Below are 26,489 nucleotides of genomic sequence, written 5' to 3'. Positions count from 1 at the left end.
AGGGTAATAAAATAAAATAGAATAAAAACCTATTGTTCAGGCAGAGGGAAACAGGCTAGACGCTTGCAGGAATTCTGATATTAAAATAATTAAAAAAACAAGGCTGGAGACATTCTTACAGCATCAATTTTTATTATTTTATTTTTTATATTCCTGTTTCGGATTCCATTGCCTCCTCCTCCACCCTGCGCTGCAATCTGCTTTCTCATCAGTAAACACTTCTCAAGCAGTAAACTTGAAACTGGAACCCTTTTTTTTTTTTTTTTTTACTTATTTTGTTGTTTGTTTGCTTTTTTCTTATCAGATTTAGTTTTTAAACTACTGATGTGATGTGTCATGAAAGTACTTAATTGCTGTGACATCTGTAGCTGCAGGACCTGAGCCAGAGATCTGGTTGTTGGAGCAGTGTGGATAAGGCCCAGATCAATGTAAACACACTTTACAGTCCAGATCACTAATCCCTTCCTGTTGACTGAGGAACGTTGTGATGCAGGGCGGTGTTTATTAAGGCAGAGGTTACTGGTTTTGAAAGGCTTTGATTTAAATAAATAAATAAATAAATACCCGGAAAAGGTCAAAGGCGCATAATTAGGAGGATCCAGCAGAGGTTTGTAAACAATCACATAACTTTTTTGTTTTTATTCCCCTACTTAAACACAGTTGGTGGAATTTAATCTGGGTTTTATTTTGGTGAGAAAATCAAGCTTCTAACATCTTCTCTGTCGTGGTGTCAATATACAGTTTGGTCCATAATTATTTGGACAGTGACACGATTGTCATCATTTTGGCTTTGTATACCACCCAGGGGCGTTGCTAGTCCCTATTTAGGCCTGTATGTTCTCTCAGCCCCCCTTAAAATAATCCAATATGAAGTAACGGCGCAGTCAAACAGTCCGACAAAACACCGTCAGCCGCCCCTTGTATTTTCTCTCAGCCCCCCTGAAAATAGTACAACAAAAGAATCCAAGAATGAAGAAGTAACTCTGCAAAACACAACAACCCCAAAACAACCCCCACCCCCCGATCCTGGATACCGGTTCGAAGCTCCCCTAAAACTTGAAGACTCCAAACTCCCCTGATGCCACCGCAATGGATTTGAAAGGAAACGATTAAGATATGCTTTAAGTGTTGACTTTCATCTTTAATTTCAGGGTAGTTACATCCAAATTGGGTGAACAGTGTAGGAATTACACCCATTTTTATATGTGGTCCCCCAAATTTTAGGGGCTCTAAACTATTTGGACAAACTAACAAAATCATGAATGAAATTGTGAGTTTCAATACGTGGTTGAAAATCCTTTGCAGTGAATGACTGCCTGAAGTCTGGAACCCATAGACATCACCAGATGCTGGGTTTCTTCCCTGGTGATGCTCTGCCAGGCCTGTACTGCAGCTGTCTTTAGTTCCTGCTTGTTCTTGGGGTGTTTTGCCTTCCATTGTGGTGGCGTATAGAGTCAAAATGATGACAATTGTGTCACTGTCCAAATATTTATGGACCTAACTGTATGTCTGTGTCCGCCCTCATGAGAGTTATGCATGTGTAGCGTCCTAAAAAAAGAACGTGCATAGCTTGTCTTCACTGATGTGATGCATGGTTTTTGCTGGTAGAGCTTTGTTGCACAGGATGTGTTATAAGAGGCAATGCATTGCATTGTCAACCCTGCGCAGAGAAAGGAAATGATGTGATGCTGAGGTACCAATGTGTTATTACACCAAAATTGCATTAAAAAAAAATTAATCGAATAATAAGATGAATACGTTTTCTTGTTATTTTGAAAATCCAGCCCGTCTCTGGTTTCTATTCCTCTGTGAAGTGTCCACAGACTTGCTGGGAATGGATTAATCTATAATTGCAGCATTTCTCTCTGTCGCAGTTGGAGCTCAATAGACTGGTCCCAGGGGAACCACAGCTGTCGCCACACTGCCCCCCTAACCGCCGCCCCCGGCTCCACAGTGCACAGAACGCCTGGTATCTCACCGCCAGGGTTCAGAAGTGCTCGATCTTCTGATTTTCATCCTGTTCTGAAATTCCTGTTTTAGTCCTCCTGTGTATGTGTTTTATGTCTCAGGTTAGGTTCTTTCTGGAGGATTTTCTGTTGTCGTTGTTAGTTTATTAGGATTAATATTGGCCAAACCAAGTTAATGACACTGACATCAATATCTCCTGAGCGAGACTGGCTTCAATCAGAGATCCGATGTACCGGGGAAGTGGTGAAGTAAGATGACGAGGACGAACGCTTGCAGGAACAGAATGACAGTGTGCTGTGGCCCCCTGTGTAGTGATGAACACCTGATGGAGGCGTTACAGCGATGGATCTATAATAATCCTGTTCAGTGTGGCGTGCCGAAGAGGGAGAAAATGAAAAGAATGGAGAGAGCTCACTGTGAGGGTGATGGCTCGGATTGGGAGAGCATGGGCCACTGTGGCCACTCATTCTAATAATCTCCAAAGCACCACTTCCTCTTCTAGCCCATAATGAGGATTGGCACAGCAATCCTGGGTGGGTGCTACTTTAATCAGTCGAGTCCCTTTTTCGTTTAATTTAATAATAATAGTGAGATCAAACTCTCTTAAGGACAAAGCTCTGGTATTTGAAGAGCCCTTGCCAGGCCAACGCTAATTGGGTCATCCTCCAGCTGGATGGCAGAAAACAGGATCTCCTTTTGTAGTTAATGAGCACAGGAAGCGACCAGCGGGGGTGGGGGGGGGGGCATGGCTTTGTGCAATTTTAAGGTAGCTGGAAAGGTTAATTGATTGCAGAAATGCATCTTTGTTACCTGCACAGACTGGACTACTCAATCCATATAGTTCAACCCCACCTCCCTACCAACAGTTACCAACAGGCAACACGTTGTTATACCAAATTAATTATACATATCAATCTTCCCCCAATTAAAGAGAGACGATCTGCGTTTGATGGGATCCTGTTGATCAGCCACGGGCGGCCCAGGGAAGAAGATGCCTCTTTCTTTCACCTGTTGTCTCTGGTTTTAGTAGTCCATAATGGATGTGTATTTCTATATATAGTTTAAAAAAAAAAAAAAATATATATATATATATATATATATATATATATATATATATATATATATATATATATACAAATTCAGGCATGCTTAAATGCGTACATACATATAGGTTCATTACACATGTGACAAAATGTACTTACTGCTCACAGTGTTCTCATTTGTTCCGAAGTATAGAAGGAAATAGCAAACGGTCCTGAATGGCGTTCAGAATGCAAAGTATGGTCAGTGTTTTTACAGGATAGCCCAGTCCTGTAGTGAGTGGTGTCCCTGTCTCGGTGTCCTTTTGTCAGTGTCCCTGTCACAGTATCAGGGTGTCAGGGTCAAGGTGTCCCGGTGTCAGAGTACCAGTGTCCCTGTCTCACTGTGCCTGTCTCCATGTCCATGTCCCTGTCTCGGTGTCAGGGTCTTGGTGTCCCTGTTTTGGTGTCTCTGTCTCGGTGTATGAGTCCGGTCTTGCCGAGTGTGACGGTGGTTTTCCTTTGCTTTCTCCTCAGTGTGAAGAGGCCGGTGGGAATGAGCAGCATCCTGAACCGCATTGGGGGCAAGAAGCAGAAGATGAGCACGCTGGAGAAGTCCCGGCTGGACTGGGACACCTTCAAGAGTGAGGAGGGCATCTCGGACGAGCTGGCCATCCACAACCGAGGCAAAGAGGGGTGAGTCACTTTGAAACAGCCAGGGAGTGTGTGGGGAGTGGGGGTGGGGGGGTGCGCTGGCCTGATGGCACAGCACAGCCAGTTGTGCAAAGAATATCACCCTGATTACACAGGCCCCCTCTGCTGTTGCCCTGATGCACCCTGTAGTGGTGGTGTCCCCTGACATGCTCTCTGCTGTCTTGTGTCAGCCCCCCATGACCTCCAGCTTGACCTCCTGCTCCTGCTGGTCCGAGCCCCCGGTCACCCTGCGGCTCAGGGCAGGAAGGCAGAGTGCCACTGTGTGCCAAGCTGTGTCACCACATGGGCCTCTCTAGCTGGGGCACAGCAATGATCATCACCTACAAGGGAAATTAAAAATGCAAAATATTACAAATAAAACCCATCCAAGGCAAGCAAAGATCTTTTGCCTTCTGTGCTGTAGAATGAGTCCCCAGGCTGCCCGAGCACAGTGTCCATATATTTGGTGTTTGTTTTTTCTGAAATTTGTATTTTAAGGCTCACTGGACTGAAACTCTCAGAAAGGTGTCTTTTTTTTTTCTTTTTGGTCCTCTCCAGCGAGAAGAAATCAATAATACAGGAAAGTAATTGACAGACACCCAGCCGAGACTCTGTTTACAGGGTGCCTGAGGGATTACCTGGCTCCAGGACTCAGTCCCAGATTAGTTTTAAGATGTGGTTGCTGTGGAGTGTGTGGTTGCTGTGGCATGTGTGGTTGGTGTACAGTGTTGGCTTCCCTGGCTGCTGTTTCCCATTAGTGGAACTGTCATGATTTACACGTCTCTCAGACAGGGCCGTGTTATTGCTGCAAGGTTTTTGTCTACACAGATGAATAAATTAATTGGCAATTCCAGGTACTGACTAATGATCCTTGCTGCCTTTTTCCCCCTTTTCTTGTGCTTCATAAACTTAATGGATTGGTAAAGGTCTGTACACTGTAATAAAAAGTAGTAATAATAAGAATAATAAATCTTTATTTAGATGCGGAATAAGTTTTGTACCTGAGGTTGCGCCATGAAATGTCAGGTCACTGCTCGCACTGTTTTCTAATTTCCAGTAACCATAAATAACCTGCAGTCTCTGATTACAAAGTGGGCCTGTGGCAGGAGTTGGGGTTAATTGCAAAGCTTTTAGTAGGAGCAAGTCAGCAGAACTGTACTTTCCAGGTTACGTCAATTCCTCTGTAACAAAGATGGCCTCCCAGTGCAGATCGGTGTGTCTGCATGCTCTCAGCTCTCAAGCCACCCCAATCGCCCAACAAAGCAAACTGGCTCATCGGACCGTGTGCTTCTGGAGCACATTGCTTAAGTGTAGTGGACATGGGTGTCGGAGCTGCACGGTGATTGATCAGGGCCACAGGCAGGAGAGTGGAGGAAAGAACGTGAGAGTGATGGCTATTAGTGTGACAGGCCCTACGTGGCTGTGAAAAAATCAAATAAATCACACACCGTAATTCTATACATGGAAAATTGCATAATCGTGCGTTAGCACATGCCAGCAGATAATTATGAGATCTTCTTTCACATAAATTATATGTTATAAAGACATGTTTCCACGGCTAAACCCCTCCTCGTCTTGGAGCTCCGCTTGAGCAGTTTACAAGGGGCATCAGTCACAAGTCTCAACTCTCAGCCCAGCAGAGGCAAGCTCTCAGAGTCGTGCTCTGTGGAAGACAGCCCTGCTTGGGAATGAGCGTGAAGTTTTTGGCCCATGCCGCTACCCCATGGATGGAAAACAGAGCGGCGTGCTGTCCCCAGTCTTTTGGGACTCTGATCTGTGCTCCACCGCACCGTTAACGCTCATAGACCAGCCCGAGACGGTGGGACGTGCGTGTAGCTGCAATCACTCCAAGCCTTTTTCATCCTCCCACAGCCTCGCCAAGGTTCATTGCTTTTAAATTAGGCATATATTATAGCTGCTTGACCTATCAAGACCCCTGCGATATCAATACCATCATTGTGCTTTAAACGTTTAGCAATAATTACAATTACTATCAGGAACTGCATTAGTGGCAGTGGCACTGCAAATGGGTCCCTGAGAGACAGAGAGTGTGATAGAGGGAGAGGGAGAGGGAAAGAGAGAGCGAATAGAAGGGGTAGAAAGAGGGAGAGAGCGATTTAGAGACTGCAGAAAATAGGCGGGGGGTACGGGGACAAGTTACACTTCACTTCTCACTGTTCCAGACAGATATTAGAGTAAGACAAGACGCTGTGCAATATCTCTATCAGGGAAGAGTGCTTTTCCACAGTGTGTGAGTGTTCATGCTGAGATACATTTGCTTACTTGGCTAGTTATTGGTGCTCTGTGGATGAGGGGGGTGGCAGGGGGAGATGAAGAAACAAACAGCGCTGACTGCACTGCAGGTGTCAGCGAGGACGCTTCTCATATTGAGATAGACAGTGCTGAGCAAAAACAAACCAAGAGGAACGATAAATGTTTTGATCCTGCCAGACACCGATAACGTGAAGCAGCCTGGGAAGCAACATCAGAGCAATCTCTGGATCTGTCCCAGCCTGTTGGAGAGGAGCTGCAGCTCGGAGGGGATCAGTGTGCCTAGCCAGTATGTAGAGACAAGTGCTTTAGGACTGTAACCGTCTGCTGACGGCCTGACTGGCAGGGAAACCCCATCCACGCGCGGGTCTACACTCGAACCCCAGGGATCACCTCAGAGCTCTGGTTGATTTATTGTTACTGAAGAATCATCTCCTGGCCTGTTTGAAAAGTTGCCCAGTAAGCCATGCCTGGGACTGGAGTTACACTGGTGAACTGGATCACGTGTGCCATTGTGCCAGTGTAGCAGTATAGGGCATTTGCTGATGTCAGCTGTAAGATGCTTTACAATGACATGGAAGCGAGAACAAAAAATAAAAAGGCGAACTACACACAGCTGTTTTTAATTGTACTCACTATATTTCTAAAGACAGCCTGAGACCTAAGGGTTTACTGTACAATAGAGTAATATGGGACACGCTAAATTATAACTGTGAGACCTAATGGGTTCAAATTGTTGTATTATGGCCTGTAATGAAAGAGCACATTGTGATCACAGTACGGACTGCCTGAGGGGCACCCTGGCATGCACATCCCTTTTAATGAGTAAGACAAACACTAAGAGCCTCTTAATACAATAAGTGCGTAACACCTCCATATCTGAATTGTACCGGAACAAAACAAATTGGAAACCCGTCTATTTTTTTCTTTTCTTTTTTAAGTGCAGCGAGAAGTATTATCCACCCCATGTGGCAGAACACAATGCCCTGAGTGGCAGAGGGAAGCATTGCCCGCCAGGTCTGCAGTTCAAAAGTATGGAGTGTGTAAAGTGAGATTATAGAACTGGAGGTTTGTTCGGAGGGGGAAAAACAGGTTTACACGAGCTTTTAAACATTAAACAGCTGTGACCCATAATTATCCGATTTCCCCCCCTCCCAAAAAATATATATTCTGCCAAATTACATGGGACAAGCCTCCTACCTCCAGAAGCAATGGATTGTACCTTATACTATGCTGGTAGTGCCATGCAGTGGCACAGAAGAGGAAACATGTCATTGCCTGGTCATAATACCTGCCCTCACCCTTTAACAGCATCTCTGGGGTGAACCAGGAGGGCCTGGAATTCCTCTGGCTATTTACTGAAACAATTGCAGGAGTCACCAAGACCAACAATCAGGCAAACACATCCGATTACATGCAGTGTGGCCACCTGCCATCCGTATTTTCCCCGCTGTCCCAGTACAACAGGATATAATGTACTTAATGGTAATGAGATTCCAGTGAAAGGGCAATTAACTATATATTTATGTTTATTTATCTAACGAGTCATGTTGCCATTTTTTTGGTGTTTTTTTTTCTAAGGACAAAATTTGCGTGTCAGTCTGTTTGCAAAAGGCTTGTGTGTGTGTGTTTGTGCTAATTACAGAGAGATGCGCAACTCCCAGTAGTGGAGTGTGTGTGGGTTGCAGCATATATATTGCAAACCCAGTACAGCGGGACGTGACTGTTTCCAGACTGTGCTAAACGCTAATTCTTTAGTATTACACGTCTGTGATCGTTGCGTCTTTTTTTTTTTTTTTTTAAGGTTCAAATGCATGTTTAAAAACCATTTTATATATATATATATATATATATACACTCACCTAAAGGATTATTAGGAACACCATACTAATACTGTGTTTGACCCCCTTTCGCCTTCAGAACTGCCTTAATTCTACGTGGCATTGATTCAACAAGGTGCTGAAAGCATTCTTTAGAAATGTTGGCCCATATTGATAGGATAGCATCTTGCAGTTGATGGAGATTTGTGGGATGCACATCCAGGGCACGAAGCTCCCGTTCCACCACATCCCAAAGAGGCTCTATTGGGTTGAGATCTGGTGACTGTGGGGGCCAGTTTAGTACAGTGAACTCATTGTCATGTTCAAGAAACCAATTTGAAATGATTCGACCTTTGTGACATGGTGCATTATCCTGCTGGAAGTAGCCATCAGAGGATGGGTACATGGTGGTCATAAAGGGATGGACATGGTCAGAAACAATGCTCAGGTAGGCCGTGGCATTTAAACGATGCCCAATTGGCACTAAGGGGTCTAAAGTGTGCCAAGAAAACATCCCCCACACCATTACACCACCACCAGCAGCCTGCACAATGGTAACAAGGCATGATGGATCCATGTTCTCATTCTGTTTACGCCAAATTCTGACTGTACCATCTGAATGTCTCAACAGAAATCGAGACTCATCAGACCAGGCAACATTTTTCCAGTCTTCAACTGTCCAATTTTGGTGAGCTTGTGCAAACTGAAGCCTCTTTTTCCTATTTGTAGTGGAGATGAGTGGTACCCGGTGGGGTCTTCTGCTGTTGTAGCCCATCCGCCTCAAGGTTGTACGTGTTGTGGCTTCACAAATGCTTTGCTGCATACCTCGGTGTAACGAGTGGTTATTTCAGTCAAAGTTGCTCTTCTATCAGCTTGAATCAGTCGGCCCATTCTCCTCTGACCTCTAGCATCAACAAGGCATTTTCGCCCACAGGACTGCCGCATACTGGATGTTTTTCCCTTTTCACACCATTCTTTGTAAACCCTAGAAATGGTTGTGCGTGAAAATCCCAGTAACTGAGCAGATTGTGAAATACTCAGACCGGCCCGTCTGGCACCAACAACCATGCCACGCTCAAAATTGCTTAAATCACCTTTCTTTCCCATTCAGACATTCAGTTTGGCGTTCAGGAGATTGTCTTGACCAGGACCACACCCCTAAATGCATTGAAGCAACTGCCATGTGATTGGTTGGTTAGATAATTGCATTAATGAGAAATTGAACAGGTGTCCCTAATAATCCTTTAGGTGAGTGTATATATATGTATATAATGTATGTATGTATGTATGTATGTGTGTATGTGTGTATATATATATATTCACACACAACCATTTCTAGGTTTTACAAAGAATGGTGTGAAAAGGGAAAAACATCCAGTATGCGGCAGTCCTGTGGGCGAAAATGCCTTGTTGATGCTAGAGGTCAGAGGAGAATGGGCCGACTGATTCAAGCTGATAGAAGAGCAACTTTGACTGAAATAACCACTCGTTACAACCGAGGTATGCAGCAAAGCATTTGTGAAGCCACAACACGTACAACCTTGAGGCGGATGGGCTACAACAGCAGAAGACCCCACCGGGTACCACTCATCTCCACTACAAATAGGAAAAAGAGGCTACAATTTGCACAAGCTCACCAAAATTGGACAGTTGAAGACTGGAAAAATGTTGCCTGGTCTGATGAGTCTCGATTTCTGTTGAGACATTCAGATGGTAGAGTCAGAATTTGGCGTAAACAGAATTAGAACATGGATCCATCGTGCCTTGTTACCACTGTGCAGCCTGGTGGTGGTGGTGTAATGGTGTGGGGGATGTTTTCTTGGCACACTTTAGGCCCCTTAGTGCCAATTGGGCATCGTTTAAATGCCACGGCCTACCTGAGCATTGTTTCTGACCATGTCCATCCCTTTATGAACAACCATGTACCCATCCTCTGATGGCTACTTCCAGCAGGATAATGCACCATGTCACAAAGGTCGAATCATTTCAAATTGGTTTCTTGAACATGACAATGAGTTCACTGTACTAAACTGGCCCCCACAGTCACCAGATCTCAACCCAATAGAGCATCTTTGGGATGTGGTGGAACGGGAGCTTCGTGCCCTGGATGTGCATCCCACAAATCTCCATCAACTGCAAGATGCTATCCTATCAATATGGGCCAACATTTCTAAAGAATGCTTTCAGCACCTTGTTGAATCAATGCCACGTAGAATTAAGGCAGTTCTGAAGGCGAAAGGGGGTCAAACACAGTATTAGTATGGTGTTCCTAATAATCCTTTAGGTGAGTGTATATATATAAGAGAATTATACATTACAACAGGGCCAAAGCAAACTTCCTGCTAAGAAACTCGGCCTGGAGGACAGAGAAGAGCGCTGGTTTGCGGGCCGGCCTCTCTGTTCACGCGCCTTCCATGAGCAACAGCGTGTGTTTGAAGTGTCATGTTAATACTGTGCTGAGTTAGAGAAGAGGCAGTCGAGTGTTAACGGAGCCCAGCGCAATTCTCCTGTGTATCCCCCACCACCCCTGTTAATGCGCTGTTGGCGTTGCTCTCCTTTTCGGGCTAAAAGCCTCCTGGTAAATGATCAGAGTTTGAAACCCTCAGGTTTGTTCCGTCAACTCGCATTAAGCTCACAGGCTCAGGTGGAACAAATTCTCCGTATATTATTCACCCTCTACTTCGGTTCGAAATCTTTGCGTCTAGTGCGCTGGTGTCCGCGGCCCGACAGAGGGGAAAGCAAGAGGATGTATACAGAGACTGACACATTCGGTCCTCTTATCCTACTTTTGCAAAAAAATTAAAAGACAGCACAGACCTTTCTCTGTCTACCTTACATTGCACTGTCTGGCTCACGCGGGCCGATCAGTCGGGGCCCAGGCCTCTGCTGTGCTAATCCAGGGCGTTGTGTAGGGGGAGCAGGACTCCTCCCAGGCTGTATTCGTGTTCCAGCAGTTTCGCTCTCTCCATCTAGCTGGGTTAATTGGCAGTAAAGCCCTAGAGAGTCCCATTGTCAGAGCCGCTAATAAAATGCATCTGCGTGTCATCGAGAGAGATACCATGAGGAGGACCTCAATGTAGGCCAGGCTGGAGCTGAACGCACTGGTTTTTAAATTGAGATCCATATTTACTTCTGAGTCTTTCAGCCCAAGTTGAACCCTGGAGAAGTTTTTGTCCTAGTTGTTGCAGCAGCAGCAGGGAATATTTGACATTGTTCTCACAGTATATATATATATATTTATTCATTTTTGTGTCTCGTACGTTTGTCCTTTACCTGTGAGGTCAGCGGGGGGCCACCAGTTCAATGTAAGATGCAGCGATGGCAGAGCTTTGTGCAGTTCCTGTCATTCGTGTCTCTGTCTGCTTGCACTCACTCAGCCATCCTGTACTGCAGGAGTCCCACTTGGGACAATGGGCTTCTTTGTGCCCCTCCAGGGACTGCAGAATGACATCACCACCACAGTGAGGGAAGCGGCCACTAACGACACCGTGGTTATCTTTAACCCTTCGTGTTACCCTGACAGGGTAGTGATCTGGGGCACGACGCCCTCTCTGCTGCGGGTTTCAATCTGAATCGAACGTTCCCGCACTGAAATGCAGATTAAAGGAAAGGTTTAAAAATAAATAACTTTGACACTCCAAATTACTATCCTTTTTTTTTTAAATCATGAAATGTGGTTTTCTCCTTGGGTGGATCAGACGAGGCCGAGGCAGCACTCCCAGCCAGCGAGCGATCCAAAACCGTCATGCTGGACCAACCACAGGCTCTGTAGTTGCTGGGTTGGTAGCTGGGCAGCCTCCAATGTCAGCCCGGCCCTGAGACGCTGCCTCCCCCATCTAGGCCAATCCCAGAGCCAGCTGGGTGGAGGGGCTCATCTGTCCTTTGCTACTGTTTAAGCTGCCTCTCTCCAAAAAGATACTATGGACTTGGGGTTTGTGTCACTCCCAGCCTCCTCCCCTACCCTGGGAACTCTAGCCTGGGCAGGGATCTGGCACAGGCCTGCGTGGACTGAGGCTTCTCCCTCCGCTGCCAGTGTGGCACAGGGAGACAGGAGCTTTTCATCAGATCGACACTGCTGTCAGTCACGACTCCCTCAGCGTCATCTGGTTATTAGACAAAAAAGGTCAGTCCTGACTATTTTTAGTGCTCGGATCCCTGTCTGTGGGGCAAGGTGTCCGATCTTGTTCATGTTATCTCGTGCAGCCAAGTGTCCCGGCATCATCCCGAGAGGGTTCTCTTCCCCACACCAGGTCCTTCTCAGTTGCCGGGCTCTCCTAGGACAATGTACACGTAGATCGCTGGCTTCTATTCCACTGCTGGGTCACAAGCAAACAGTGTTACCTGTAAGCAGTTTTTTTTTTGTGTGTTTTATTATTCTGTAGATTTCTTCCATCTCTCACTATTTATGATCCAGATGTCAGCTGGAGGACTGTAATTGAGAGCAGCACGTTAACCTGAACGCCCACCGGCGCCAGTGTTAACAGAGTCCACCTCGCTGCTTTTTAAATACCCCCCAATTAAGCCGTCTGCAGATGACCTGGTTTTAAAATACTTGTGTGTGAGCAGGAGTTGCGGGGGGGTGACCCACCATTCTCTCTGCACCAACAGTCTGACTGGCAAGGGGCCCTCTGAGATGCCAAACAGGGGTATGGCCCTGCTTCTCCTAGTGATATGGGTCCCATGTTTTTTATTATATATATCGCCACCATCAGCCCATATCGATCCACTGCTGGATGAAGGCCTGCCCTGGGTGTTTCCACACATATATATATATAAATACTTTATTTTTATTTTTTTCTCCCCTCAGATACGTGGAGAGGAAAGCCTTCCTCGAGCGAGTGGACCAGCGGCAATTCGAGAGGGAGAAGACTGTGCGACTCGGCAACATGAAGCGGTGACAGCGGGGTGCCCTACTCTTACCCCTCCTCCTCTAGTAGCAGAAGAGAGCAGCACAAAACATAACTGTCTCACACCCCTCCACTCTGGTGCCACGTCCTGCTCCTTCTGCATGTTGTCGTGCGTCTGTAATCCTCAAGCATGTCCCATCTTTTTTTTTTTTTTTTCTCCATATTTTATTTGGTTTGGTAGGGTTTTCAGTTTTATTTTAGTAGACAAACCTCTATTCTCCATGCCAAATCCCCCGGACAGAAATATCTAAAACAAATTCATTAAAATAAATTAGTTAATTTATTTTTTTAAATCTTCTGTCCGCAGTTGCCTCTTCTCAAACTGTTCCTCAACGGTTGTCCCTGCAGACGGGCTGCAGTGGTGAGGCAGGTGCGGTGTGGTCGTGTTGAGAGGTGTTGGCGGAGGCGCTGGTGGGCCGCCCCTGGAATTCTAATGGGGCAGGCAGTGACATAAAGAGCCATCAATTCAGCATGAGTTCGTTTTGAATAGCGTATGAATAAGTGATGAGGGAGCGAAGACGGCAGTGTTGAATCCATGTCGGTATAAATGTCGCTTGTCCCCCGTCCCCCTCGATTCACGCCGAATTTGTGATTTTTGGAGAGTGCTTACTTAACTCATGTTGATACTAACCTACTGACCATGACAAAGAGGGGGGGCGTCATGTGCTTGCTGAATGCAGATTCATTCATTCACCCCCTCTCTCTCTCCCTCTCTCATCTGATAAAATAATTTATATTGAAACATTACTTTTTAATGGATCTCTTGTAATTGCTGCATCGCCAGCCTGACTTTATAGAACGGCAGCTGTGGAACATGTGGGAGGGCCCAGAGGCGCAAGACTCAGATCTTTGCTTTCCATCACAGTGTAAGCAGTTGTAATTCACGGAAGAGGGGGCAGCATGAGCTGCAATTCCATGTAGATAAATATTTAATCAGGGACACTTTTCATTTTGTTTGTGTTTTTTTTTTATTAATATAATAAATAAAGTAAAAATGGAGTGTTAGATGTTAATGAATCCTTTAATGTGTTTTTGTTTTTAGTTTTTCTCATTTTGAAGCTGCATAAAAGTGTTGGACTGTACATTGTTTAAATAAATAAATAAATACATACATATGTTTCTGTCTGGGCAAGTTTTCCTTGTTTCTTTTGCACTCTGCTCTTTGCCCTGTGATGGGACAGGTCCTGGAGTCCCGGAGTGTACCACCTTTCCTTTCAATCCCATCCGTCTCTCGCAGGAAAACGCCACTCTGCTCCACACTGCGCCCACGGCCGCGCTCCTGGAGGACTGTCGCCCTTTCCCCGTATTGGTTTTGTGCGGCAAAAGTGTTGCTCGATCTGACCTCTGTATGCCAGATCACCATGGCTGGCCTGAGATCTCAACCATGTCTGATCTAACAAGCAAAAGCAGACTGCCAAGTGCAAATACACCGACACTCTGGCTCCGATCTTCCCACCTGGTCACGGCTCCCTGGATACAATTTCGCAAGTTGCGCACCGCACCGTTCCTGGGCTCCACCCCCAGATGAATGCACTCAATAATAAATCAATAAAGCCCTACACGCTCATAGGGAAAGAGCAGATGAGTCCTGGAAGCAAGGTTTCTGCATCTGTCCTCTCCCAATGTTTTTGCATTCAACAGGGTTCCGTGGGTTCCACCTTGCCTGGCTGGTCGAGCTGCCCCCTCCCCCCTTTTTTAAGGCAATTGGCAATCCGGGCCTCAGGACTCTTCAGCTGCTGGTGCAGTCTGATGTCTTTAGTACGGAAGCGTATTGCTGCCACACGGAAAAAAAAATATATATATTTACGTTTTTATGTGATAGTGAATTATTACGTTATTACGTGATCGGGAATTGTCACATAATAACAGACTGAACTAGAATACCGGAGACAAAACAATGATGTGAGACGTTAGAGATTTGGCTCGTGTACACCATGTCATAATAAACATTAGGACACTCAGGTGTATCCGAAACAACGATTATTTTGCAAAATGTTTATCTTAAATTAAGCAACACGTACATTTATTGTGCAAAGGTTGACATTTTAATTTAAGTTTTTCAACAAAGCTGTTTTATAAATGAAATCCCATAATACTGCAATTTCACTGTGGTAAAATACTGATTATACTAGACATTTCAAGGAATGGAGGTCATATATTCAGAAAATACACATATTAAGTCCAGCATGTGCATAGGCATGTTTTGTGCGTGTGTCTATGTATGTTTGTTTTACTCAAGATAATAATAATGTGTGAATGTTACAAATAAGCTTGGGGAGTCATATATACTGCGTGTATGTGTGTTTCCACCCAGGCTAAAACGATAGTCTGACGATATAAATACTGTGCATTTGTTCAGGATAATTCATATTGAGCAGTTTCTATTTTTAAGTTATTAGATTATTACTGAGATGTCCCAGATTCAGTTTGATCGACATGCTCTGTTTGTCCATGATCACTTACATATTCCTGATCTTCAAATAGTAATGTTTGTAGGAGCCAATTTATGTATTAATAAACATTTATAATAATATGTTTTGTTTAACTTGTATTTCTGTATGTTGCATTGAGTATACATAATTCAATTATTTTTCATTTGATAACTTGATCATTAATGTAATTGATAATTGGGTGAGAAAGGGGAAGGAGTGAAATAGTTCAGGAAATTGGATGGGGCGGGGCATAGATGGTGTATTGTTGGGTCACAGACCAGTTTTAACTACCTGTACCTTGTTTTGAAGAAAATGTGTAAATAAAGATGATGTAAATAATATCTGGACGCATGGACTTTGATTAAAGCGAAACGGTGCGTTGCTATTTTCACAGATATTGTTAAGATTGATTGTGTTTGTGATTTAAAATGTCATTGGATAAGTATTGAGTTAGTAGCAACCTAAAGTAAGTTCATACAAAATCCTCAACGTCTGACATCATTGTTTTGTCTCCGGTATTCTAGTTCAGTCTGTTATTATGTGACAATTCCCTATCACGTAATAACGTAATAATTCCCTACCACATAAAAACGTGATAGTTATCACATAATTACGTGATCTTTTTTTTTTCGTGCGGCAGCAATACGCATCCGTACTTTAGCGTTTGCCTTTGTAAGATCTTGAAATTTGTGAAGAAGACAAGAAGCTGAGATCTCTTTTTTAAGAAATTAAGAGACTAAATAATTGTTCTGTATTTTGAATGTGGTGCACCTGGTAAATCAACCTCTCTGCACCGCTTAGAGGAGGATTAGGCCAACTTTCCCAGCTGGAAGTTTTCTGCTTCAGCATCAGCTCTCGGCCTCACTCCCAACGAGGTGGTTCTTTTCAACAGTGCGCATCTCCTTTCACACGGTGAGGAACAGGGAGTGAAATCCCCACAATGCACTATGGCTGGCATCTCCAGACTGTGCAGTGTGTTTACTGGGTAATGGTCAATCCTGCTTGGAGACCGAGGGCCACATGGCTCACAACAGCCTCTCAGGAGGGCTGTTCACAGCTGGGACAAACAGCGGTTCACGCCTTTTAGTGGCTGTCAAACAGGCACGATAGTGCGCTGATGTACAGGCTCTGAAGCTTTTGCATAAGACTGAAAGCAGTCTGTTGTGGAAACCATCTGTTTTGCACTGGCATTCCCTCAGAGAAATCAAGGTGCTATTGAGATGTGCAGAGATCTGTCAACTTCATATTTATTTAAGTGCAGCAGTTGTAGACATTTTTATTTTTTCCTCCCTCCCCCTTAAAGATGTGAGAAGCAGGCTCACCAATCAACAATACCACTCTGAGACTGCCGACTGACTCTCTCTCTCTCTCTTGCTCTCTATTTTAGTGTGGACCCTCCTGTTGTGGTCTCAGATGACTTGCAGTAAATCAATATCTGCTTCTCCGGTTTAACTTTATTAAAGAAAGGAACCGAGTCAGGAGCAGGAGAAGCAGCATCCCTCAAGGTCATGGTGCTAATTACATTTTAGATTACGAAAACGAGGAGAAGAACCGAACAACTGAACAAACCACAAAAGGCAACCAAATACCAAAAAATAAGAATGCTACCAGAGAGAGAAACTAGAGTGAAAGGCGCTGGTGTTGCATTTCGCTCTCTCCAGCCTTTGTTAAGGGTGCTGAAGTCACAAATCCAGAGCACAGGGCTGATTGCCAGCAGGCGTGAGGGACGGCACCATCTTTAAGTGAACCTGATATGAAGAAAATCAATAGCTCCTGCAGCAGAGTGTGTCTGGGGCTCAGACTGAGATCAGTGGAGGAGCTCCAGCAGCAGCAGGGCAGTGGTTTACAGAAAAGCTGTATCAATCATTTCTTCCATAACACAATGTTCTTTGACTTTCAGCATATCTAACTCAAGAGTTGTGATCTCTTATCAGGGAGGTGAAGTGCACTATTCAATCATTTTTGTTTTTGTTTTTGTTTTGTATATAAAAGCTTTTTCGGGAACCAATGGGAATGACCCAGGTAGACGAATGTACTAATACCCAAAATATTTTTATCTGTACCTCGCCTGATCTAAGCAAACAAAAATCTTCCCTGCTTTTATTCCCCACACTTTTTTTTTTGTTTCATTAGGTATGGAAGGCCGTGCTTCTGAAACGACACTAAACCCCACATTGTGCGCTCACTGTAGTTCTGACACCAGAGAAAGACTTTCTATAATGGCTGTAGGAATCTTCCTGTGGTTCCTCATTCAGCCGTGGCAAGAGGGCTCCTTTGCAAAGCTGTGGATCCAACACATTACAGTGCGATTCCACACAACCTTTAGCATGAAGTCATTAAATTCTTCAGAACAGGATTCTACCTGCTTCCCTCTGACCAGCCACGCAGCGCACTGCACTGCATAGCCAGAAGGGATCATTTCACGACTCTCCTCTTAATCACCTGAGCCGTGTCGAAGAACTGCTGGGGAAAATTAAAGAGCTAAACTAGGCAGATTGATTCTATCTTGCTTTTTTTTTTTTTTGTAGAGCTTTACTATATTTCATCCATTGTCTTTGTCAAAGAAATGTGATCCTGTCTGATCCATTTCTTTTGTGTTTGTTTATAACTCCCACCCCTTGATGCTTGAAGAAAATGCTGTGTGACAGGGCAAAGTTTAACACCTGGGACTGAAAATGTGTCTTCCAGGCAAATTTTTAGAGGTTTCCAAGGTTACGGTAATGTGTCACACAGTCCTCGCTGTTCCCACTCGTTTATTGGTTTCCAGTTAGGAGAACTTTGTTCCAGGGGAGAAAATGGGGAGGGTTAGGAACGGTGCAGCCTGATTTACAGGGTAGGAGGGGGGTGAGCAAAACAACCATAGAGAATGAAATGCTGTAATCCAGTGTATGGTGCACTAAGAATATTTCCTGACAGTTGCTGGAAACCTAAAGGGGTCTGAGCTATGCTGACACTTTCAGGGCATTACTGGCATGGCTGCTGTTTCAGCCCACGTCCCATTTACTTCATTGATCCGATTTGGGCGATTAGTCCCTGGAATGAACAGGACCTGTGAAGCTATCGTCTGCAAAAAAAGAGCTATAGATGCTGGAATGTATACATAATGTTGCCTAACTGACAAAATCACCTGAGGAGAAGTAAAGAGGAGATCCAGCTGTGATGAGAACCAGAAGGCATCGGTGTCCCTGTAGCAGCCGGGAGTGTTGAACAGGCTGTGCTGGGTGACGGAGAATGGGCAATGGGCAGTGACCTACATACACACCTGAGGGCAGGCAGGTCGGCCTACCACTGCAGAAGAACAGTGTAACATCAGAACCTGCATCCCCATTGGAACATGCATCCTCTTTGGAATACACATGCTCTCCTCAGTACCACAAGACCTTATCTCTCGGCCATCCTGGGACTTTGCACAACAGGTCCTGGGTTTTAAAGAGACTCCCTTTGAGTTTTAAAGTGGACCCCACGCTGACACTTCGCCAAGACATGTCCAACCTCACTGCGGCACCCGAGCAAGCACAGGCCAGAGCCAGGAGCTGCAGGGAGCAGCGCAGACCACTCTGCTCCACAACAAGAACACAAAAAACTAAATTATTAATTAATGAATTAATTAGCAGCAGTCCTTATATGCAGAACACATTGCAATATTAGAACATTTATTTCCAGATATAACTGTGACTATCTAACCGAAGCCTTGACTGGACAGTGGTTTATAATGTATACAGTTGCCTTAGTCTAGGTACAGCATACACCTATAGAGAGGAAGACTGAGGCTTTAGAAGGAACTGAGAGCACTTGTGACAAATAGCAATATTTGTATGAGCATGAGCATGATGATTAAGATATTATTATTACTACTATTATTACTATTGATGATTAAGATATTATTATTACTACTATTATTACTATTCTCAGCATCATCATCTCACATACAACGCTGCACAAACCTCTAAATGGAGTGTGTTAAAATAAACGAAGCCACAATGTCCCGCAGTTCAAATAGCTTCACAACGTTCCGCGGCCGACAGAAAATGAAACAGCCGTCCCCTTTAAAGAGCTGCCTCTATTTTCCAAGCGCCTGCGCTGCCCCTCCGGGCGGCCATCCCTTTAAAGAGAACTTGCTGATCCCATCATTGGAGCCAGAGCAGCTCCCGTCTCCTGCGCCGGAGTGACATTTGCAGCCGCACATCTGCGATCGGCTCCTGGAGCGATTGCACGGAAACCCCCACCCGCTGCGCGTCTCCGATACACAGGACACATAAGAAGAGCGAAATCTGGTGACATTTCCAAAATAGAGAAAGTCTGATTGCGCGCAGCGGAGATACGGAGGCGGGGGTCTCTGTGTCCCCAGTACAGGCGCTGGACGGGGCAGATCGGGGGGCTGTTTGAGGGGCTGGAGATAAAAGCCACATTCCTGACGCGCTGGAGAACTTGGCTGCGCCGCGGATACCGACGAAGAACACAGGAGCACAATGAAGGAATCAAAGAAATAAAACGCATCCACATCAACAGCAGCCCAAAACATCTAATCAAATCAAACAAGACCCCAACCCCAGTGGCACTCCCAGCGCAGAATAGCTGTTTGCGCTGTTAGACGGAGCTTGAAGTAGCTTGCGGTTGGCATCGGGCGCAGCGCAGAGCGACCCTCACATTACAAGATGTCTGTCCCGGTAAGTAAGACAATATCCAGACTCGCATCAGTTGCGTTGGATGTGTCAACGTGTTCGTACAGATGCGGGAGGTGCGGTGCGGGACGTGGTGTGCGGGTTCGTCTCCAGACTGGGCGGTGCGGTGCGTCTGCCAGGGCGCTGTGGCATCTCCTAAAAACTGCATGCATTGCTTTCTGCTCCCGTGTATGTGTTACATATTTTAACGGTGAATGCGGAGACAATTGGGACCGTTGAAGATGCATAATCGGACAATTTAGATATTTGCTCTTGCATACCTGTTCCAAAAAAACAACCACAAAACCGCAAGAGCGCAGGACGCAGTAGGTCGCTATAGGTTGGCAGACTGTCAACCCCCTGCGGGTACAGAACTAATGTTACAGGCGTGATATCATTTATTTATTTGGAAACTTAGTTTTTATCCTATAGGAGAGAAAACGCCAACATCGGCTAGTTCTGTGTGCAGTGAAGCTGAGGTTGAACTATATTATAATATTGCGTTGGCGAAACAGTGCTGAACTTTTTTTTGTTCCCTAAATGCTCTACCTGTCCTGTCTGGTCGTTTTAAACAAATACTGGAATTAAAGGAATTAGCTTCAGCAAAGAGCCAAGATTACAGATTAATATCATTTTTACAATATTGTGGATGGTATGCATAACAATCATATTAATATAAATGAATATAAATCAACTACATCAACCGTAAGAGTCTTCTATGTTATTTATTAAGATCTGAACGCCCAGTTTTAAATGTATGATTTTGTTTGCGCAGTCTAGCTTGGAGAAACTGTTTGCATGCCTTTCAGTGCCGTGAAACTTTGTAGGGGGAATATATATCTAGGTGTCATCAGTACTTCGCCTTTAACATCTGTATTACCTGAGGCAACATCTTTCCCAGATTGTGTTTTGCAATTGCAAGATCAGTTATGTCAAAAATGTAGTTTTTTTCCTCTCCTGCGGCTAGTGTATTTTTCCACACTGGCGTTTGGTTAAACACAAATACGAGGAAACAAACAAAAAACGTCTATTATTATTATTATTATTATTATTATTATTATTATTATTATTATTATTATTATTATTCTCCATGGAAACGTTACAAAGTAGCTATTAAGAAATGCTTCGAATGTTTCCGTATCATTGTCAAGTCACTTACTCATTTGTAACTATTCTTATTTTGTTTCCACTTGGCATTGAGGGTCACTGACGGGTTCTGCTCCCAAGAAAGCTACCTTGTTTAAATATAGCTAAATACTGCACAGTGTTTATACAGCTACAGGGTAGGTGCTATAACACAGCACAAAGTATTAGTGGGAAATATATTAGATAAGAAGGAGAAAGAAACATATTTGTGCACTTGACTCTTGGTGAACCAGTTTTCCGAGGCAGTAAATATTGGCTATTTGCACTGGGCTGGAGACGTGTTGCTCCTTTAACCTTGACATTACACGGTGTTACACCCTGCGTGTCAGAACCGGGTTACTGAGCGCCAAGCTGCCCGGGACGTGGCGACTGAGCCGGGGTACCAGGACTCCGACAGACCAGCTGGTCGTGCCCTCTGGTTTTGTGTGCCAAAGGGCAGAGAGTCGCCAGAATAGCACAGGGTGGCTGAGGTCACAGATACGAGACAGGAATGTGCTGCCAATCTGTTTCCCCGGGGTTCCCCATGTGAATTTAGGTGTGTGTGTCTATTTAAACGCTGCCATTTCTGAGAATCCGCGATATAGCACTGCTGTGTGAAACAGTTATTACAACAAATATATTGTTCAGGCTAGTGTCCCCACAGTCTTGTTTTTAACCGAGTAGCCTGTGTACCACCCTTGCAGGGGTCGAAGCTGGCTCTGCATTGCCATCTGTTTCACTTAATGCAAGCCTGTAACAGAAGTGCACTTTAATGTTTAAGGAGAGGCCGTTTGATCTGGCGTAGGGGATGGGACCAGTGTCAGGGTTTCTGCCCTCTGTCCTGTTGCTCACCTGTGTGCTGTGCACCCTGGGAGAAGGTGAGGTGCCCGGCTGTGGCCCCTGCTCCCCGTGTGCCACTGCAGCTGGTTACATTGCGGTTCTGAGCGCCATACCCGACCTGCACACAGACCCAGCTGCTCACTGCTGTCCTGGCCTGCTGTGTTATTAGATTGGTCTTTCAATGCAACAGATTCACACTGTACACTATTGAAAAGAAAAGCAAAGCAAACAACAAAAAGCATTCACCTATGGACTGATGTAAATTGAATTGAATACATTTTCACAGGGTCTGTTTCACTGTTTGTTTTCTCTGGGTTTGTATTAAGTTGGTGTTATGGGTAGGGCACGCACTCGCACATGCAGGCCTGCCTACAGTTGAAATTCAATATATATATATATATATATATATATATATATATAGTGGAGGATTAAATCAAACCACTCCGTCTCCATGTAACCCATTATAAAAACGCTTTGTAAAGAATGTATGCTGCACAGTGATCTAATCTACCCTACCGAGCTGTAACCACCTAAATAAATACATTACTAAACCATTTCTGACTTTATTTTCGTTCCCAGTCCGGGTGCTACCTAAACATATCCACTGGCCTGATCTGAGAAGTAATATTCACTAGTGGTTTCGTTCTACAGTGCTAACTTACAGTCTCTGTTGAAACGACATGTATTCATTTTGAAGACTTTTACTTTTGAAATTATACAAATAATCGTCATCATCATTAACGTAATACATTTTAAGTAAGTGAAGTATATGAAGAAACTGCGTATGAAAGTACTTTTTGCACACTATAGTATTGAATATGTACTATTTTGTAATTTGTGATAGTGATAGTTTGTAGGTTAGTGTAAGTAGTAGTAGTAGTAGAAATTAGGTATACACTACACTGTATTATATAACACTACAGCACACTGTCACAAAATTTGATATGGGAGTCAAAACTATCACATGACCACAAAAATATCATAGGAGACAAAAGTGTGTCATAGAGAGCGTGTCATCGCCTTTTTTTTGGCCCATATGGTATATCCGCTTATTTTACCATTGCACTGCTCTCTGTATGTGTGTCAGTCAGTGTGGGGTGTGTTTGCCTGCTTTGTGCTTTGCAAATTGACACTCTGCCTTTCCGGAGTACAGCCAGGATAGCAGAGGAGAACAGGGCTTCGTCCTCTGTTGCAAAAGGCAAGCATTACCTTATATACAGAGGTAATGTATAATACAGTTATATAAATATTATTTAAAAATAGAATGCTTATTATTATTATTATTATTATTCCACCAAACCCGTTCCCTGGTCGAGGGTTTGGTAGATAGTAGGTATGAACTTTGGCAATCTCCTTCATCATCATCATCTAATATTATTATTATTATTATTATTATTATTATTATTATTATTATTATTATTATTATTAATAATAATGTTAAATGTTAGGTCCATTCCTACACTTTTTTCAGTGGCTTTTAAAAATATATGTTTAATAAAATAAACAAATAATTATGGTAAAAATCTGGTTGGAAAATCAGAAGCAGACTACTAGATATCAAGTAGAATCACCATAGGAAGGGCAGCACCTGTGGGAGGAGTTGGTGATTGTTGCAACCAAATAATAATAGAGAACGAGAGAACGCGAGTGCGTGTTCTCACATGCAGACCAATAATAGCACCACTGGCCTGCTGCTAATGAAGGACTGTACAGCCTTGCACTGCAGTTATCTTTCTCCCACCATCAGGCCACAGCAGCCGCACAACACACAGGGCACTGCTCTGGGCCCAATTTTCTTCTGCTCTGCAAGATGCCAGTGGATGTGTGCAGCCTATCTGAAAGACATCTGTTCTCTCTGCCTCTGTGTTTCCTGAGCTAATCCCAAATCTACCGTTTGTAGAAAGAGTCAGCCCTTCCTTAAGAAAAAAAAAAAAACATAATAATAATAATAAATACTGTATAGAGTCAGCAGTGCTGGGAGCCATGGTATCGGCGGCTTTGATGTATTTAGGGAGAAGAGAGGGAGCCGTGGTCTTTCGAGCTGATAGCTGCCTCACAGCTTCTCTGCACAGCTCCTCGGGCAGGAAGGCCGTTCAGCAAATGCCTCATTAGTGCCGTCGCAGGCCTCCTTTAAATTGCTCAGTCCCGGCTTCCTTTGCAGTCGGCGCGGAAATGGAGAGAGGAAAAAAATGTATATCTCAAAATTCAAATGGGATTGTAAGTCAGCAACCCCACAGGTCACACACACAGCAGGGCACATTCACAGAGATGGATGTCGTGGTAGACGTCCCCAGGGAGGGGGTGAAGAGCAGGGGCTAATGGGAGTGTTTGATTTTCCTGTATGAATGCAAAATTAAAGAGTGCTGTCCCCAGGGGAATGGATCAGTGAGTGGACTGGGAGTTTGGTTCTGAGAATGCTCGTGCCCTTTCTCTCTCTCTCTCCCCCCCCCCCCCTTTCGCTCTCTTTCCCTCTCTCCCTCTTCCTTCCTTTCTCTCTCTCCTTCTCTTTTCCCTCTCTCCCCTCTCTCTCTCTCTCTCTCTGACGTGCCTCAGTCAACTATTCTGCAATCAAACCCCCAGCCTTGTCAGAAGCAATAACAGATTATAAAATACTCTGCTGCTGTTCTGAACAATAAGGGATGGATGTTATAATTCTGTAGGTTTTGCTGCCAGCATTTTCCAAATAGCAGTCGCAGTTGTAAATCAATTAAAACAAACACAAAACACACACACAAAAAAATCACTGAAAGCAATAATGAAAACTATTATTGTTATTATTATTATAATTATATCAAATGTGTACATACTGCACACATGCATGAGTCTCCAGGGAGAGATTATGTGGGTCTAAGCAAATGAGGTTGGTTTTGTGTCCAGATTAAGGCGTGAATGTGAGACAAATCCAGCAATGCGATATCAAGATTGACATCTTGCCACAGCTAAGGTGCCGTGTGGCTCCCCGGTGGCCCCGGCAGGAGAGGCTGCATGCCAGCAGCAGAGCACGGCAGCCAGGGGGTTAAGAGAGACAAGTGGGCTGATCTCGGTGGGCCTCTAATATAGTCCTTGCAAAGAGGCTGACATTTGACAGTTGTCGTAGATGATGTTGCCCATACATATTCATAATCACCGGCAAGAAGGTCTTTGCATTTCAATGACGCGATTTAGGCCTCCGCTATTTATGTGGGTTGCCCCGGTAACGGTAAGCCATCATCAGCCTTCCCCCGCGGAGGTGTCACTCGGTCCTGATTGCCCATTTCCCGGCTTTTGCTAGACCAGACACACAGGCACATACTCACAGACACACCACACACACATACACACTAATACACTGTCTCGCACACGCACACATGCACAGGCCCACTAATAAACAGTTACTTGCATGCGCGCACACACACACACACGAACACACACACTCACGTACACTGACACACACACTCGCTCTATCTCTTCTCCCAGGGCCGAGCAGCCTGTCTTCCTCGGCACATATATCTGGGGCTTAATATCTCGGATCAGTAGATCTGCCACTTAATAGACTTGTTGGTGTGGAGTGGACGGCTGAGCAGAGAGCGCGATGGCACTTACACTGTGGGCTGGAGGGGTGATTTGGTGTGCTGTATGGATGTGTGTTCCCAGACCCACAATGACAGTGTGTTCAGTACGTACAGTCCATTCGCAGGAATGAAACACCGTGGATTCAACTTGAGCGATTGCTCTCAACATCTCCACTGTGTACGCACGCTACCTGACACAACCACAGTGTCAGCTAGTGTGTTGTGCTGCGTACACATGCGTTACAAAATGAATTCTGGTGAGTCTATTCCCCCCACCTACACACACACACACTTTGTTGGGATTCTTACCAATTCCAAAGTCCCATCGTGACTGAACAGAAGTGGAGATTTGGCCTGGGACTGCCGCAGATATCAACTTCTGCAAATCTTCTTTGGGCTTCACAACAGAGGCCAGTTTATGTTCAAAAGGTTTTGACGAATTGTAAATGGGCAACGGGCGGGGGGGTGTTGGCAAGGGGCAGCAGTCTTCCCTTATGAAAGTCCTACAATGGACAACAGAATTGAGTGTCACGCTCCAGCCAGGAAGCGCATACCAGAGCCTCTGCGCCCTGTACTGTACATTCCTGCAGGAGAAGCCGTCTCCGAGGAATTCGGAGGGGCTGCCGGGATCAATAGGCTGCGTGTGCGGGGGCGACTCGGGGGCGAGAGGCTGCATGAATGTGAGCTATGAAAACGGGGAGTTGTGGAAGAGAGAACGCTGGCATTTTCCCTCTGTGTAAGATATCTCTCCCTTTATTTTAGTGTTAAAAAAAAAGGAAAAGACAGTTTAAAGAATGTGCTTTCTGAGCCAGCGTTGTCTGAGGCGGCAGCTGCCAAACAGTGCAGCCTGGAACCCTGGGATCTCGGCAGGGTTCCGGAATGCCCCCCCTCTCGGAGGAGCCGCAGCCACTGTGTGTCAATCCTGCTCCCCCTGCGCACCCCACCTCCACCACAGCAAGGGCATAGTCTTCAGCACCGTAGCTCGTGTCTGCGTCCTGCGTCCATCGGTGGATTTCTCTGTGTGCTGCTCCTGAACTGTGCTGAGGCTAACCTGCCGCCCGTTCTCCCTCTCGGACCTGTAAAGTTCTTGGCTGCTCCCCCTGACCCTCCTCTTCCTCCCTACCTCCTCTATCCCTTCTGGGAACCTTGTGTTTTTTCTGTCATGGTGCTGGACGCTGGGTAGTCTGTACTGCAGGGCTTGT

At 44.9% G+C, this 26,489-nt stretch overlaps 2 protein-coding genes across 3 annotated transcripts in view; both read left to right on the top strand.

The window, feature by feature from the left end:
- Positions 1–13,799, top strand: part of cfdp1 (craniofacial development protein 1) — a 40,654-nt gene extending 26,855 nt beyond the window's left edge. For both annotated transcript variants that reach the window (XM_066713536.1, XM_066713537.1), the window contains exons 6-7: positions 3,525–3,683; positions 12,579–13,799. In XM_066713536.1, coding sequence (XP_066569633.1) covers positions 3,525–3,683; positions 12,579–12,669 — 250 coding nt within the window. In that variant the 3' untranslated portion in view covers positions 12,670–13,799. The remainder of the gene's footprint in view (positions 1–3,524; positions 3,684–12,578) is intronic.
- Positions 13,800–19,220: 5,421 nt separating this feature from the next.
- Positions 19,221–26,489, top strand: part of bcar1 (BCAR1 scaffold protein, Cas family member) — a 74,700-nt gene continuing 67,431 nt past the window's right edge. The window contains exon 1 of the mRNA XM_066713535.1: positions 19,221–19,777. Coding sequence (XP_066569632.1) covers positions 19,766–19,777 — 12 coding nt within the window. The 5' untranslated portion in view covers positions 19,221–19,765. The remainder of the gene's footprint in view (positions 19,778–26,489) is intronic.

Source organism: Amia ocellicauda, chromosome 9, assembly GCF_036373705.1.
Source record: "Amia ocellicauda isolate fAmiCal2 chromosome 9, fAmiCal2.hap1, whole genome shotgun sequence".
Taxonomy (NCBI): Eukaryota; Metazoa; Chordata; class Actinopteri; order Amiiformes; family Amiidae; genus Amia; species Amia ocellicauda.
The sequence above is the reverse complement of the archived record's forward strand: the minus strand, read 5'-3'. Positions and strand labels throughout refer to the sequence as shown.